Source organism: Mesoplodon mirus (assembly GCF_964341445.2).
Source record: "Mesoplodon mirus genome assembly, chromosome: 10".
NCBI lineage: Eukaryota > Metazoa > Chordata > Mammalia > Artiodactyla > Ziphiidae > Mesoplodon > Mesoplodon mirus.
Genome location: NC_138986.1, coordinates 51,937,800 through 51,950,298, shown reverse-complemented (window position 1 = coordinate 51,950,298; position 12,499 = coordinate 51,937,800). Strand labels below are relative to the sequence as shown.

General features: G+C 49.5%; 1 protein-coding gene across 1 annotated transcript in view; it reads right to left on the bottom strand.

Annotated features, from left to right (window-relative positions):
• Positions 1–778: 778 nt before the first annotated feature.
• Positions 779–12,499, bottom strand: part of BEND3 (BEN domain containing 3) — a 34,848-nt gene continuing 23,127 nt past the window's right edge. The window contains exon 4 of the mRNA XM_082633326.1: positions 779–5,536. Within this exon, the coding sequence (XP_082489452.1) occupies positions 3,290–5,536 (2,247 nt within the window). The 3' untranslated portion in view covers positions 779–3,289. The remainder of the gene's footprint in view (positions 5,537–12,499) is intronic.

The following is a 12,499-nucleotide window of genomic DNA, read 5'->3' as shown; positions in this document are numbered from 1 at the left end:
TATCTCCACGTGACCGTCGCAGCCCCTCGGCCCCCATCCCGTGCCCAGTCCATGTTACCCATCTACACAGCGAGGAAGGGTAAGAGCCCAGTGGCCTCCAATCCGGGGTCTCGAGACCCTCCTCCTCAATCAGGCAAGAAGTAAACATTTGGGGGCAAAGGTGGAAACTGAGGCCATCTCTGCAGGAACCCGAGTGGCCATGCTGTGGTAGGGTAGGCCAGTGACTCTTAGCATTTAAACAGCTAATCCATTCACCACTACGTAGATCCCATTGGTTGGTTGATGATTGCTGCTGAGGTGGTGCCCCTCCCCCCAAACTTAAAAAGAAAGGAAGGTTTGGAGCCGACACTGAAGGGGGAAGGGGCACACTAACACCCATGACACTGGACACGACTTTATTCCCTGTCAAACGTGTGTTGTCATGTAGACACAGCCAAAGTGAACTGAAGCAGGATTAGAACACTTAGTACATTCATGACTATATCTTCATACATTCTTTTAAAACTTACTAACAAGAGGAAAACAAGGGACACTACCGCCTATTGTGACTTGCTATTTTACTCAACATCAGAATGTATCTGTGCTACTTCTTTAGTCCTCTGGACATGAGGGGGGGGGAAATTCCAAAAAAAGCAAACAAGTAAAAATCAAAGAATTTAGATGCGGAGGGAGAAGGGGTTTTGCCGACAGATTTTATGGAAAATATTAAAATTTGAAAAAAATTTAGTATTTTGTACTATTGCTTTGTGTAAAAAAAACTGCCCCCGGAGCCCCCCCCCGTATGGCAGGAGCTCTGAGGACACCACACAGACACGGGACCCACAGGCGGTTCCTGATGAGTCAGTCCAGAGAAACAAAAAACAGCTCACAGAGTGTGTCCATCTCTCTTCACTGGAAGGGACTCTTAAGATTTGGGGGGAAGAAGCCCTACAAGGAAAGGTATTAAGGAAACCACCAAAACACGGTTTCCAAAAATTGAACATGCTTTAGGTTCTAAAGAGACATAGTTCATTCCTAGAACCTGTTGATGTCTCTATCATGGGTAGGTAGGATGATTTTTTTTTTTTTTTAATTATTAAATGATTGTGCTTCTGAAGTTGCAGGGTCACATTCCACCCTCTAGAAAGCAGGGCAATTTTCACATGGCTTGGAATCCTCTTGGATATATCCTAGAGACCAGAACAAATTCCATGGCACCCTCCCGCCCACAGGGCTGGTGAGTGAGAGAGTGCCACCGCCGTCTTTGGGTGTGTGCGCGCGCGCAGGCATGCATTTATGTGCTGGAGAGACTAAGGCATAGAGAAAGGCCCAGGAGAGGGGGAAGTGAGTCTCTGGCTGCTCCAGTCCTCCTCCTCTCCAGGCACAAAGAGGTTGAGCTTGTTATTCATGTCGGTCCCCTTCCTCTCACTTCAGTTTTCTACTAAGAAACGTGTGTGTGCACATGTGGGTGCGCGGGGAGACAGTCATTTATTAAGTCCCTGTGCATTTCTAAATTGCAATAATTTAGGTCCGCAGTTTCAATAGAAATAATCTATAAATGACATTTAAAAGCAAATTTACTAAAGTTAGATCAGCAACTTTACACTGCTCAGAATCTTGTCATATTAAAAAAAAAACTGCCCGCTGGGTGCAGACAAAATTCTGTCATACAGCCACTGAAACTGAAGTCCTTATCTGTATGAAGAAAAGTCATAGATTGTTTCTATTATTTCATTTTAAGGTAGCAAAATATTAAGCCGTTAGATTATTAAATCTGTAACATTCCACAAGGGTTTTAGGACTACCCTGCTGTGTGATTCATTTTCTAGCTTTCTGGTATGATGTACTGTGTTTGGGTTAGACTGTTTCCTTTCCCTCTTAGGCACTGGCCCCCACAGTCAGGTAGGTAAAAGTATTGTTTTTATATTAAGGACTTTACCTGTTGGGGAGTTTCCTCCAGGTTGGAATCCTGGAGAGCATGCCGCTGGCCTGGAGCAATGTGACCTTCCCAACCAGGGGAGAGAAAAGAGGTGTCTCATCCCGAGGCCAAGGGACCAGCCAGGTGTAGGACAGCAGGACCTTCTGAGGGCCCAGGGGGAAAGCTCTGAGTGGACCCTGGGAAGGGATATGGGAGCCCCATTTGAGATGGCCTGTGTCCTTCCAATACCAGGTATCCCCAAGAGAGCCCAAGGTTTGGGCCCGCCCTGAGGAACAAGGATGTGTACTGACTGGAGGAGCTGACACTGAGGTGTGGTGAAGTCACCATACAGCTCCCAGAACCCGGGTTTTGTTTTGTACAAATACACACATGGGAAAGTAAACAGTTCTTGGTGAGCCCAAAGGGGCCCATCCTTAAACAAGAAGCCAAATACCCACACACACTTTTCCAAGGTAATGTGTTTGCCCCTCCAACAGCATCCTTGCTAGAGAGGAAAGGGGGCAGTGGGAGGACACAGCTCAAATGAAGACATTGTGGACGTGTTTCCACGTCTCTCTACATTCATATCATCATCATCATCATCATCATCATCATCATCATCATCATCCAGTGTTCTCGTCTACAGAGTGAGCACAACATTCTACCGGCGCAGCAATGTGGGCCAGGCCAGGCCAGGCCGCCCCCTAAGCCCCTTCCTCGGCACCACAGTGGGAGGGAGAAGGTGACTGACCATGGTCAGAAAGACATCGCACTATTCCATCCCCTCCACCGCCATCCAAGAGGCATCCTGACTCTTCCAAAATCCGATGTAAAAGACAAGGTCAGTAAAATCCATCTGTGCCACGTGAAGCTATTAGCCATCACGCATGAACATGGCACTTCTAAAAATTTCATTTATCTGAAACCGTCTTTAAAAAAAAATTCCCAGCAACTGAAGTCATCTTACAGTACTTCATCTCAAATATGTAAAAGATTTTTTTCTAAGTAAAATGGCCTCCACAGAGCCCAATGATTTTCTTAAAAAGGGTTTCTTTTTAACTTAAAAAAAATTGATAAAAGTGGAAGATGTAAAACAAGGGAAGAGGACCAAGAGGGTTGCTCGATTTGCATTTCAAATTGTGAGGGGACTGGGAGGACACTGCCAAGGAGAGGGAACCCTGACTCCTGAGGCCTCTCTGCTATCACAGCTTGGCCCTCCCCAGACTCTGGCTGCACCACCAGGAACAAAGGACCAAAGTCGTAAGTACAAGAGGCCACATGCGAGGGGCGGTCACGTGTGCAAATGCAGCAGGCCACTCCCCGCCGACATAAGGTGCGTGGCTGTGGACACGTCGCGGGCTCCAGCAGAACGCTCAGTGCCCGCGGTGCCCATCACTTCTCCACCTTCTTGGCTTTCTTCAGGATGTCGCATTTCTTCCTGTTGGGGCGGCGGCACCGTTCGTCGATGCTGGGGATACATTCATAGTGCCACACCTCCTCCATCTTCTCCACCGGGTACACGGCCTCCACGTAGTGGCGGATGAGCCTCAGCCGCGTGGGGTCCAGCTGCTTCTTGTTGCACGCCCCGGAGTGGTTGTACTGCAGCCGTAGGTTCTCGGCGGTGAAGAGTTCGGGGAAGAGCCTGACGAGCAGCCGGGCGGCAAAGTTGCCCACAGAGAGGCTCTGCTGCACGATCTCACGCACCTCCTTGTCTGACAGCAGGTACGGCGAAGGCACCGGGAAGTCGGGCGAGGGCACCACCAGCTCGTCCAGGGGGATCTTGCAGAAGTCCTTGCTGCTCCTTTCGGGGGGCAGCGGGGGCCCCTCAAATTCCTCCCGGAACCGCTCGGGGTTGATTGCATAGCTGGCCAGGTCCCTGCACTCCGGGCCCGGCGCATGGACCTTGCGCTGCTGCTGATAGGAGCGCCTCTGCTCTGTGTCTCGGCGCCGGCAGCGCTCGTCCAGTTTGCCCACGAACTCCAGTGTCCAGACGCGGTCATTCTTGGCCCGCGGGTAGAGCAGCTGCACGTAGTGGCGGATAAGCTTGATGCGGGATGGGTCCAGCTGCTTCTTGCCCAGGGAGCCGCTGCAGTTGTACTGCTTGCGCAGGTTCTCGTGGGTAAAGAGCTCGGGGAACAGGTGCACGAGCAGGCGTGAGGCAAAGTTGCCAATGGACAGGCTGCTCTCATAGATGCTGCGCAGCTGCTCCTTGCTGAGCAGGCAGTCGGCGCCAGGCACCTCGAAGTCGGGCTGCGGGATCTCCAGCTTGTCGAAGTCGATGGGCACCAGCCAGATCTTCTTGGACCGCCGGCCGGGCCGCTCGCCCTCGAAGCTGTCTTCCACCTTGACCACGGAGATGTCATCGGGAAGGCTGGAAGAGTCGTAGCAGTCGTCCCGCGGGGGCTCGCCCTCGCTGCCCGCGTCCAGCCCCAGGCCCTCCAGCTCGTCGTTGATGCGCTGGGCGCACTGCTGCAGCCAGGCCTCCTCCTCCTGCATGTCGGGGAAGTAGATCTCTGTGTAGTTGCGGATGATCTGCAGCCTCTGTGCGTCCAGCTCCTGCTTGCCTCCGTCCCCGTAGCAGCTGTACTGCTCGCCCAGCTTCCGGTGGTCGAAGAGCTCGGGGAAGAGCCGGTGCAGAAGGAAGACCGCGAACTCCCCTGGCGACGAGGCTTCGTCCAGGAACTCAGTTAGGTCCTGCGTGTCCACCACGTGGTCCGAGGCGATGGTACTGCTCCGGTCCAGGGACAGGGCCTCCTCCTGGTCTTTGTTGTCCAGGAAGTGGCTGGCGTCCACCTGCTCGGCCTCGAAGAAGCCGGCGACCTGGCCGCCAGGCTGGCTGTCCTCCATTTCCCGTTGGGCCCAGAAGCGGCTGAAGAAGTCGTTCAGCTGGGGCAGGCACTCAGCCTGCCACACGGCCGTGTCCTTCACCGATGGGTAGTAGACCTCCACGTAGTTGCGGATGAGCTGCAGGTGCAGCGACTCCAGCTTCCGCTTGGCCGCAAAGCCGCAGGCGCTGCAGCCCCGGGAGAAGTCCACGTCGCTGAAGAGCTCAGGGAAGAGCTGCACCAGCAGGCGGCAGGCCAGGTCGCCGCCCGACAGGCTCTGGTCCACGATCTGCTTGAGTTCGGCTGCCGTGAGCTGGTACTCGGGGGGCGGCTGGAACTTGGCTACCATCTCGGTGGGGCTCACCTGCTTCTTGATGCGGCTCACCTCCAGGGAGAGCAGGTCCACCTTGCTGTGCAGCTGCGACATGTTGGAGGAGAGCGTGTTGAGCATGTAGAACATCTTCTGGATGAGAAAGTAGATGTTGGGGTCGCTGTCGGTGGCTGCCGCGGCGCCGCCGCCATCCCGCTTCTGTGGCTCGTTCAGGAGCCGCAGCGGTGAGGGGCTGTTCCTGAGGTTCGCCTTCTCGAAGGGCTCGAACGTGTTAAGCGCGTCTCCGGTGGGAGGGTTCTTCTTCTCCATGATCTTGTGCGAGATGCCGTACAGAGGCTTCTTGTAGGAGGGCGTGGTCACGTCGTTGCTGGGCTCCTCCTCGCCCGGCCACACGGAGCCCGAGCTCTTGCCCCTGCCTGCCTGCTCCCCGTTGCCCTGGCAGGGCGAGCTGTTCTCTCGGTTCCGCATGCCTGCCAGGAGCGCCTAGAAGACAAGAAATGCGTTAGCTGAGGGTTCTGGTTTACTACCCTAGACACAAAGAGGGGGTCGATCGCAGGAGCCTGTGAGAAAGTGTTTCCCTTGCCCGGGAATCACGCTGCCCGTACACAACCACTAACACAAACCTGCATCCCAGCGCCAAACTTGCTCGCTCTCCCTACTTCCTGAGAGGCTCAGGCTGGACCTCAAAAGCTTCTAATTCCTGTAGGACACAAGCCCTGAACTTCTTGTCTACAAGGCCCGGCAGGAGACCAAACACATATCCTGGCAAGGCCGGGCAAGAGTCCTCGAGGGATGGGAGAGAGACCCCGGGCACAGGAAGCGCCCCTGAGGCAGTTTAGCCTTGGGCAGGCCACCTCATTGCCCTGACTGCTCTCAGACAGGGAGGATTCCTGCCAACGGCAGCTCCAGAAGGCAGCAGTGTGTTGTCCAGTCTGCAGCCTCTAGGAGAGTAGGTGTCTCCACTCTGGACAGCTCCCAAGATGCATGGTGTTGAGCACGGAAGAACTGGGGTCCAGCGGTCCCCAACCTTTTTGGCACCAGGGACCGGTTTCATGGAAGGCAAATTTTCCACGGACGGCGGTGGGCTGGGGGATGGTTCAGGTGGTAATGTGAGTGATGGGGAGCGGCAGATGAAGCTTTGCTTGCTTACCTGCTGCTCACCTCCTGCTGTGCGGCCCGATTCCTAACAGGCCACGGACTGGTAGCGGTCCGCGGCCCAGGGGTTGGGGACCCCTGGTCTAGAGAGTGGCAGTCTGTTGTCAACTCTACCACTGCCTAGAGTCACATCTAATCTCAGACTGGAAAAGGCCCAGAACTCCCCCAAGCCCGGGCGCCTGTGGATTCTGTGAAGTGATGAGGCCTCCCAGCTTCCTAAGTCTTGGTCTCCTAGCCCTTCTTGGTCCAGCAGCCCTTCTCAACCAGAATTGCAGAAGAGTATTAAGCCCCATGTCCTAAAGCACCCACTGCATGTACTGAATTAACACCTTTCCTATGCATCTAGAAAGGTACTTTCTATGTACTCTCCAGCCTTGCTCAGTAGAGGACAGTGAGAGAATTAAGCCCTACCAGAAATGATTTCAGGGGTTATCTCCTCAACTCTCCCAAGGTTGGCACACTCTGCAGGTCCACTCCTGATGGACTCCCAGGGCAAGTTCAAGATAGCCTTTTTTTTTTTTTTTTTAAATAAATAAATTTATTTATTTTTGGCTGCACTGGGTCTTCGTTGCTCTGCGCGGGCTTTTCTCTAGTTGTGGTGAGCGAGGGCTACTCTTTTTTTTTTTTTTTTTTTTTGTGGTACGCGGGCCTCTCACTGCTGTGGCCTCTCCCGTTGTGGAGCACAGGCTCCGGACGTGCAGGCCCAGCGGCCATGGTTCACAGGCCCAGCCGCTCCGCGGCATGTGGGATCCTCCGGGACCGGGGCACGAACCCGTGTCCCCTGCATCGGCAGGCGGACTCTCAACCACTGCGCCACCAGGGGAGCCCGGGGGGCTACTCTTTGTTGCAGTGCTCGGGCTTCTCATTGCGGTGGCTTCTCTTGTTGCGGAGCACAGGCTCTAGGTGCGTGGGCTTCAGTAGTTGTGGCACGTGGGCTCAGTAGTTGTGGCACATGGGCTTAGTTGCTCCATGGCATGTGGGATCTCCCCAGACCAGGGATCAAACCCATGTCCCCTGCATTGGCAGGTGGATTCTTAACCACTGTACCACGAGGGAAGTCCTGAAGATACCCTTAAAGACTCCAAAGCTTGAGCCCAAGCTTCATACCAGAAGGCAACTGCCCAGACCATTTGGGATCCCAGAGTCCTCAGCTTTCTTTCGTGGTTTTCCCTACTGCCAGGCCCTGGACAGTTTAAGAGGCTTATTTACATATATATGGACAAGTGATTTTCAACACAGGTTCAAAGTCAATTCAGTAGAAAAAGGAGAATCTTTTCAACAAATGATGCTAGAAAAATTGGATATACATATGTAAAAAAAAAAAAAGCAAAAAAGTTTCATCCTACATATATCATATAAAAAATTAACTAAAAATGGATCATGTAAAAAAAAAATAAAAAAAAAAATAAAAAAATTAAAAAAAAAATGGATCATGGATGTAACAATAAAAACGAACTTAAAATTCTAACACTTCTAGAAGAAAGCATAAGAGCAATCCTTTATGACCTTGTTTTAGGCAAATATTCCTCAGATACAATACCACAAGCATGATCCATAAGGGAACGAACTGATAAACTGGACTTCATCAAAATTTAAAACTTCTTTAAAAGATGACAAACAAGCCCAGACTAGAAGAAAACACAGGCAAATCATTTATCTGATAAAGGACTTGAATCCAGATTACATAAAGAACACTCAAACTGGGCCTCCCTGGTGGCGCAGTGGTTGAGAGTCCGCCTGCCGATGCAGGGGATACGGGTTCGTGCCCCGGTCTGGGAGGATCCCATATGCCGCGGAGCGGCTGGGCCCGTGAGCCATGGCCGCTGGGCCTGCGCATCCGGAGCCTGTGCTCCGCAACGGGAGAGGCCACAACAGTGAGAGGCCCGCATACAGCAAAAAAAAAAAAAAAAAAAAAAAAAAAAGAACACTCAAACTCAATAATGACATACAACCCAATTAATAGCTTCAATAGTCACTTTGGAGAAGCCATATAAATGGCAAAAAAGCACACAAAAAGATGCTTAGTGGGACTTCCATGGTGGTCCAGTGATTAAGACTCCACACTTCTACTGCAGGGGGCACGAGTTCGATCCCTGTTTGGGGAACTAAGATCCCACATGTTCCACAGTGCGGCCAAAAAATAAATTAATTAAAAAAAAAAAAAGATGCTTAGTAACCTGCACATTAAAACCACACTGAGATACCACATCACCCCCACTAGGATGGGTGTAATCAAAAAGACAGACAGTACTGAATGACGGAGATGATGTGAAGGAACTGGAACTCTCACATGCTGCTGGGGTGGATATAAAATGGTATAACCACTTTAGAAAACAGTTGGTATTTTTTTAAGAAGTTAAATATATATGGGACCATATGATCCAGGTATTCCATTCCTAGGTATTTATTTACCAAGCAAAATGAAAGCACATGATAATACAAAGACTTACATGCAGATGTTCATGGCAGCCCTGTTTGTAAATAGCCCCAAACTGGAAACAACCCAAGTTTTAAACAAGTATATAGATATACTATGTTATACAGCAGAATGCTACTCAGCAATAGAGCTGATAAACATGATACTCATGATGAATCTCAAAATAATTAAGCTGAGTGAAAGAAGCCAGTCAAACGAAAGAGGCCTGTAGGATTCCATTCATATAAAATTCTAGAAAATGCCAACTCATCTTTAGTGACAGAAAGCAGATTAGTTGTTACCTGGGGATGGGGGAAGGATGCAAAAGGGCACAAGGAAACGTTCATGGTAGTAGGTGATGGATATGTTTCTCATCTTGATTGTGGCATAGTTTCATTGGTATACACGTCAAAACTTATCAAATGGTATGCTTTAAATATGTGTCGTTTATATATTTCAGTCATAAATTTGTTTTTGACAAATGTTGAAGTTGACCCCAAAACATACTGGAATATATTTCTGAGGGTCTAATTAAGCAGAAGAACTAATCGGTGAGCACCTGTGGGTGTCAGGGGAGCAGGCAGGGTTGAAGCACAAAGCATGTGCTTCCACAGACATGCGCATGCCTCAGGCAACTAGAAAATGGACAAGGACAAAGTGCATCCTTAGGATGCTCCCCCACCTGGGGAAGAATATGGTTGGCATAACCTGGCCCAGCCCAGTGCTTCTGAAAGTCTAATATCCATATGAACAGCCTGGGGTCTAATTAGCATACAGATTCTGATTCAAGGCTCTGCATTTCTAACAAGCCGTTGGACCTCTCTGGGTGGCCAGGGCCAGGTGGTCTGCCCTCAGTTTATCTCATCCAGGCATATTCAGTGTCATTTGTAAGCATTCAGATAACTAATGCCAGCACAACACAGTACATGAGGTGCTTTTCTCTTGCAGCCTAAAAAAATGTAGGGAAGAGGCACTCTCAGGGGGGCTGCTGTTACAACGGCAGGTGAGCAATACGAAGGCCACGTAAGCATGTGAAACTCTGACCCTTCTGAACCTCCCACATGTTGTCGTTTAGTTAAATGGATGAACTACTTCCTGGACCCTCTCTTTTAAAAAATGGAATCATCAGACTCATATTAGACAAAGGTTAATCTTTCTCTTGCATCTCTGTTGACAACAACCATGCAGAAGAACAGCTACTTTACTCTCTCAGGGCCCTGAAAATAAAGGAATTCTTTCAAGTGTTTCAATTATCCCACCGAGGTAGGCAATACTTTCTTCAGGGTTTGTTTGTCTAAACTGATGATGGGGGCTTCCCTGGTGGCTCAGTGGTTAAAGAACCTGCCTGCCAACGCAGGGGAAAATGGGTTCGAGCCCTGATCTGGGAAGATCCCACATGGTGCGGAGCAACTAAGCCCGTGAGCCACAACTACTGAGCCTGCGCTCTAGAGCCCCCGAGCCACAACTACTGAAGCCCACGTGCCTAGAGCCCATGCTCCGCAACGAGAAGCCACCGAAGCCACCGCAATGAGAAGCCCACGCACCACAATCAAGAGTAACTCCTGCTCGCCGCAACTAGAGAAAGCCCGAAAGCAGCAACGAAGACCCAATGCAGCCAAAAATAAATAAATAAAATAAATAAATTTATAAACTGATGATGGGTCAGAGGCCCCTGGCCCTCCTACCCCACCCCCCAACCCCGCCAAAAAACTTCCCAAGAGCAGAGGACCAGGGGCCTGCTGGGCTGGGGCGAGCCTGCCACCTGCCCCTCTCCCTCATGGGGTCTCCTCCCTGAGCTATCCCCATCCTCATCACACTGTACAATGGTTACATGATGGGACCAGGTCCTTCCTGAGTCCATCCCTAGTGCCCTGCAAAGTGCCTGGGACAGAGAAGAGCTCATTGAATGTTTGTTAAGCAGGGTAAAGTGTCTACCACCCTCAAATATATGCTTAAGAAAAAGAACCTGTTCAGAGAGGCCACTAGCTTAATGAATAACATGAGTGTAGGGAGGTATAAAGGAGCGGATAGGTCCTCTGCATGACCTTTCATGCTTCCTGCTTCCTGTGTGTAACTCAGGGATATATCATGGTACCTGTCTCTGGGTACCAGGGTAGCTATGATGACCTAATGAGATAATGTATATGAAGCACTGAGCCTGTGTCGAATCAGTAAGTGCTTAATAAACATTTCCTGCTTTAGTATGATTATTATTAAACAACGCTCTTCCCAAGCTGCAGCAGTGACAATACCACGGGCCTTTTATTGAACTAGTTGTAAAGATTACTCTCAACCAGTAAATCAGGGAAGAACTTTCCTACAGTGCAGCAGCATAAGTCACTCACGGAGAGCATTCTTAGAGGTCTGTTTGCTGTAAAGACTGGGGCTGGGGGGAGTACAGGAAGGACAGCTGAGCTCACGGTGGGGTTTCAAGCTCTTTTCAGTTCTGTAGCTCTGCTATCTGGCAGAAAGCAGAGGATAATTTTAAAAAGGAAGGAAGGGGGACTTCCCTGGTGGTCCAGTGGTTAAGAATCTGCCTTCCCCAAGAAGCACATGAAAAGCTGCTCAGCATCACTAATCATTAGAGAAATGCAAATCAAAACTACAATGAGGTATCACCTCACACCAGTTAGAATGGGCATCATTAGAAAATCTACAAACAACAAATGCTGAAGAGGGTGTGGAGAAAAGGGAACCCTCTTGCACTGTTGGTGGGAATGTAAACTGATACAGCCACTATGGAGAACAGTATGGAGGTTCCTTAAAAAACTACAAATAGAACTACCATATGACCCAGCAATCCCACTCCTGGGCATATACCCTGAGAAGACCATAATTCAGAAAGAGTCATGTACCACAATGTTCATTGCAGCTCTATTTACAATAGCCAGTACATGGAAGCAACCTAAGTGCTCATCGACAGACGAATGGATAAAGATGTGGCACAGATATGCAATGGAATATTACTCAGCCGTAAAAAGGAATGAAATTGGGTCATTTGTAGAAACGTGGATGGATCTAGAGACTGTCATACAGAGTGAAGTTAAGTCAGAAAGAGAAAAACAAATATCGTACGTTAATGCATATATGTGGAACCTAGAAAAATGGTACAGACGAACTGGTTTGCAGGGCAGAAATAGAAACACAGATGTAGAGAACAAACATATGGACACCAAGGGGGGAAAGTGGCTGGGGGTGGTGGTGGTGGTGGGGTGAATTGGGATATTGGGATTGACATATATACACTAATATGTATAAAATGAATAACTAATAAGAACCTGCTGTATAAAACATAAATAAAATAAAATTCAAAAAAAAATTTCTAAAACAAAAAACCGAACCCGCCTTCCAATCCAGGGGATGCGGGTTCAATCCCTGGTTGGGAAATTAAGATACCACATGCCGCAGGGCAACTGAGCCCTCGTGCCACAAGTAGAGAGGCTGCGCACCACAACAAAGATCCCGAGTGCTGCAACTAAGACCTGATGCAGCCAAAAATAAATAAATAAACTAAATTAATATTAAAAAAAAAGAAAACTTAAAAAAATTAAAATAAATAAAAAGGAAGAAAGAAAGGAAAGAAAGAAACCACATAAACATACATCAGAAACTTGGAGAAAGAAAGGGATGGAGATGGTTGAAAATCTTTACTCCTGACACAGTGTGTTTAGAACTGTGGGTTTTCATGTGACCCATTACTAAATGATGACATTGATTTGATGGGTCAAGACCAGCATAAAAGGGGGAGGGGAGAATTCCTTGGCAGTCCAGTGGTTAGGGCTCCACGCTTCTACGGCAGGGGGCACGGGTTCAATCCCTGGTTGGGGAACTAAGATCCTGCATGCCGCGCAGTGCAGCCAAAAAAACAAAAACAA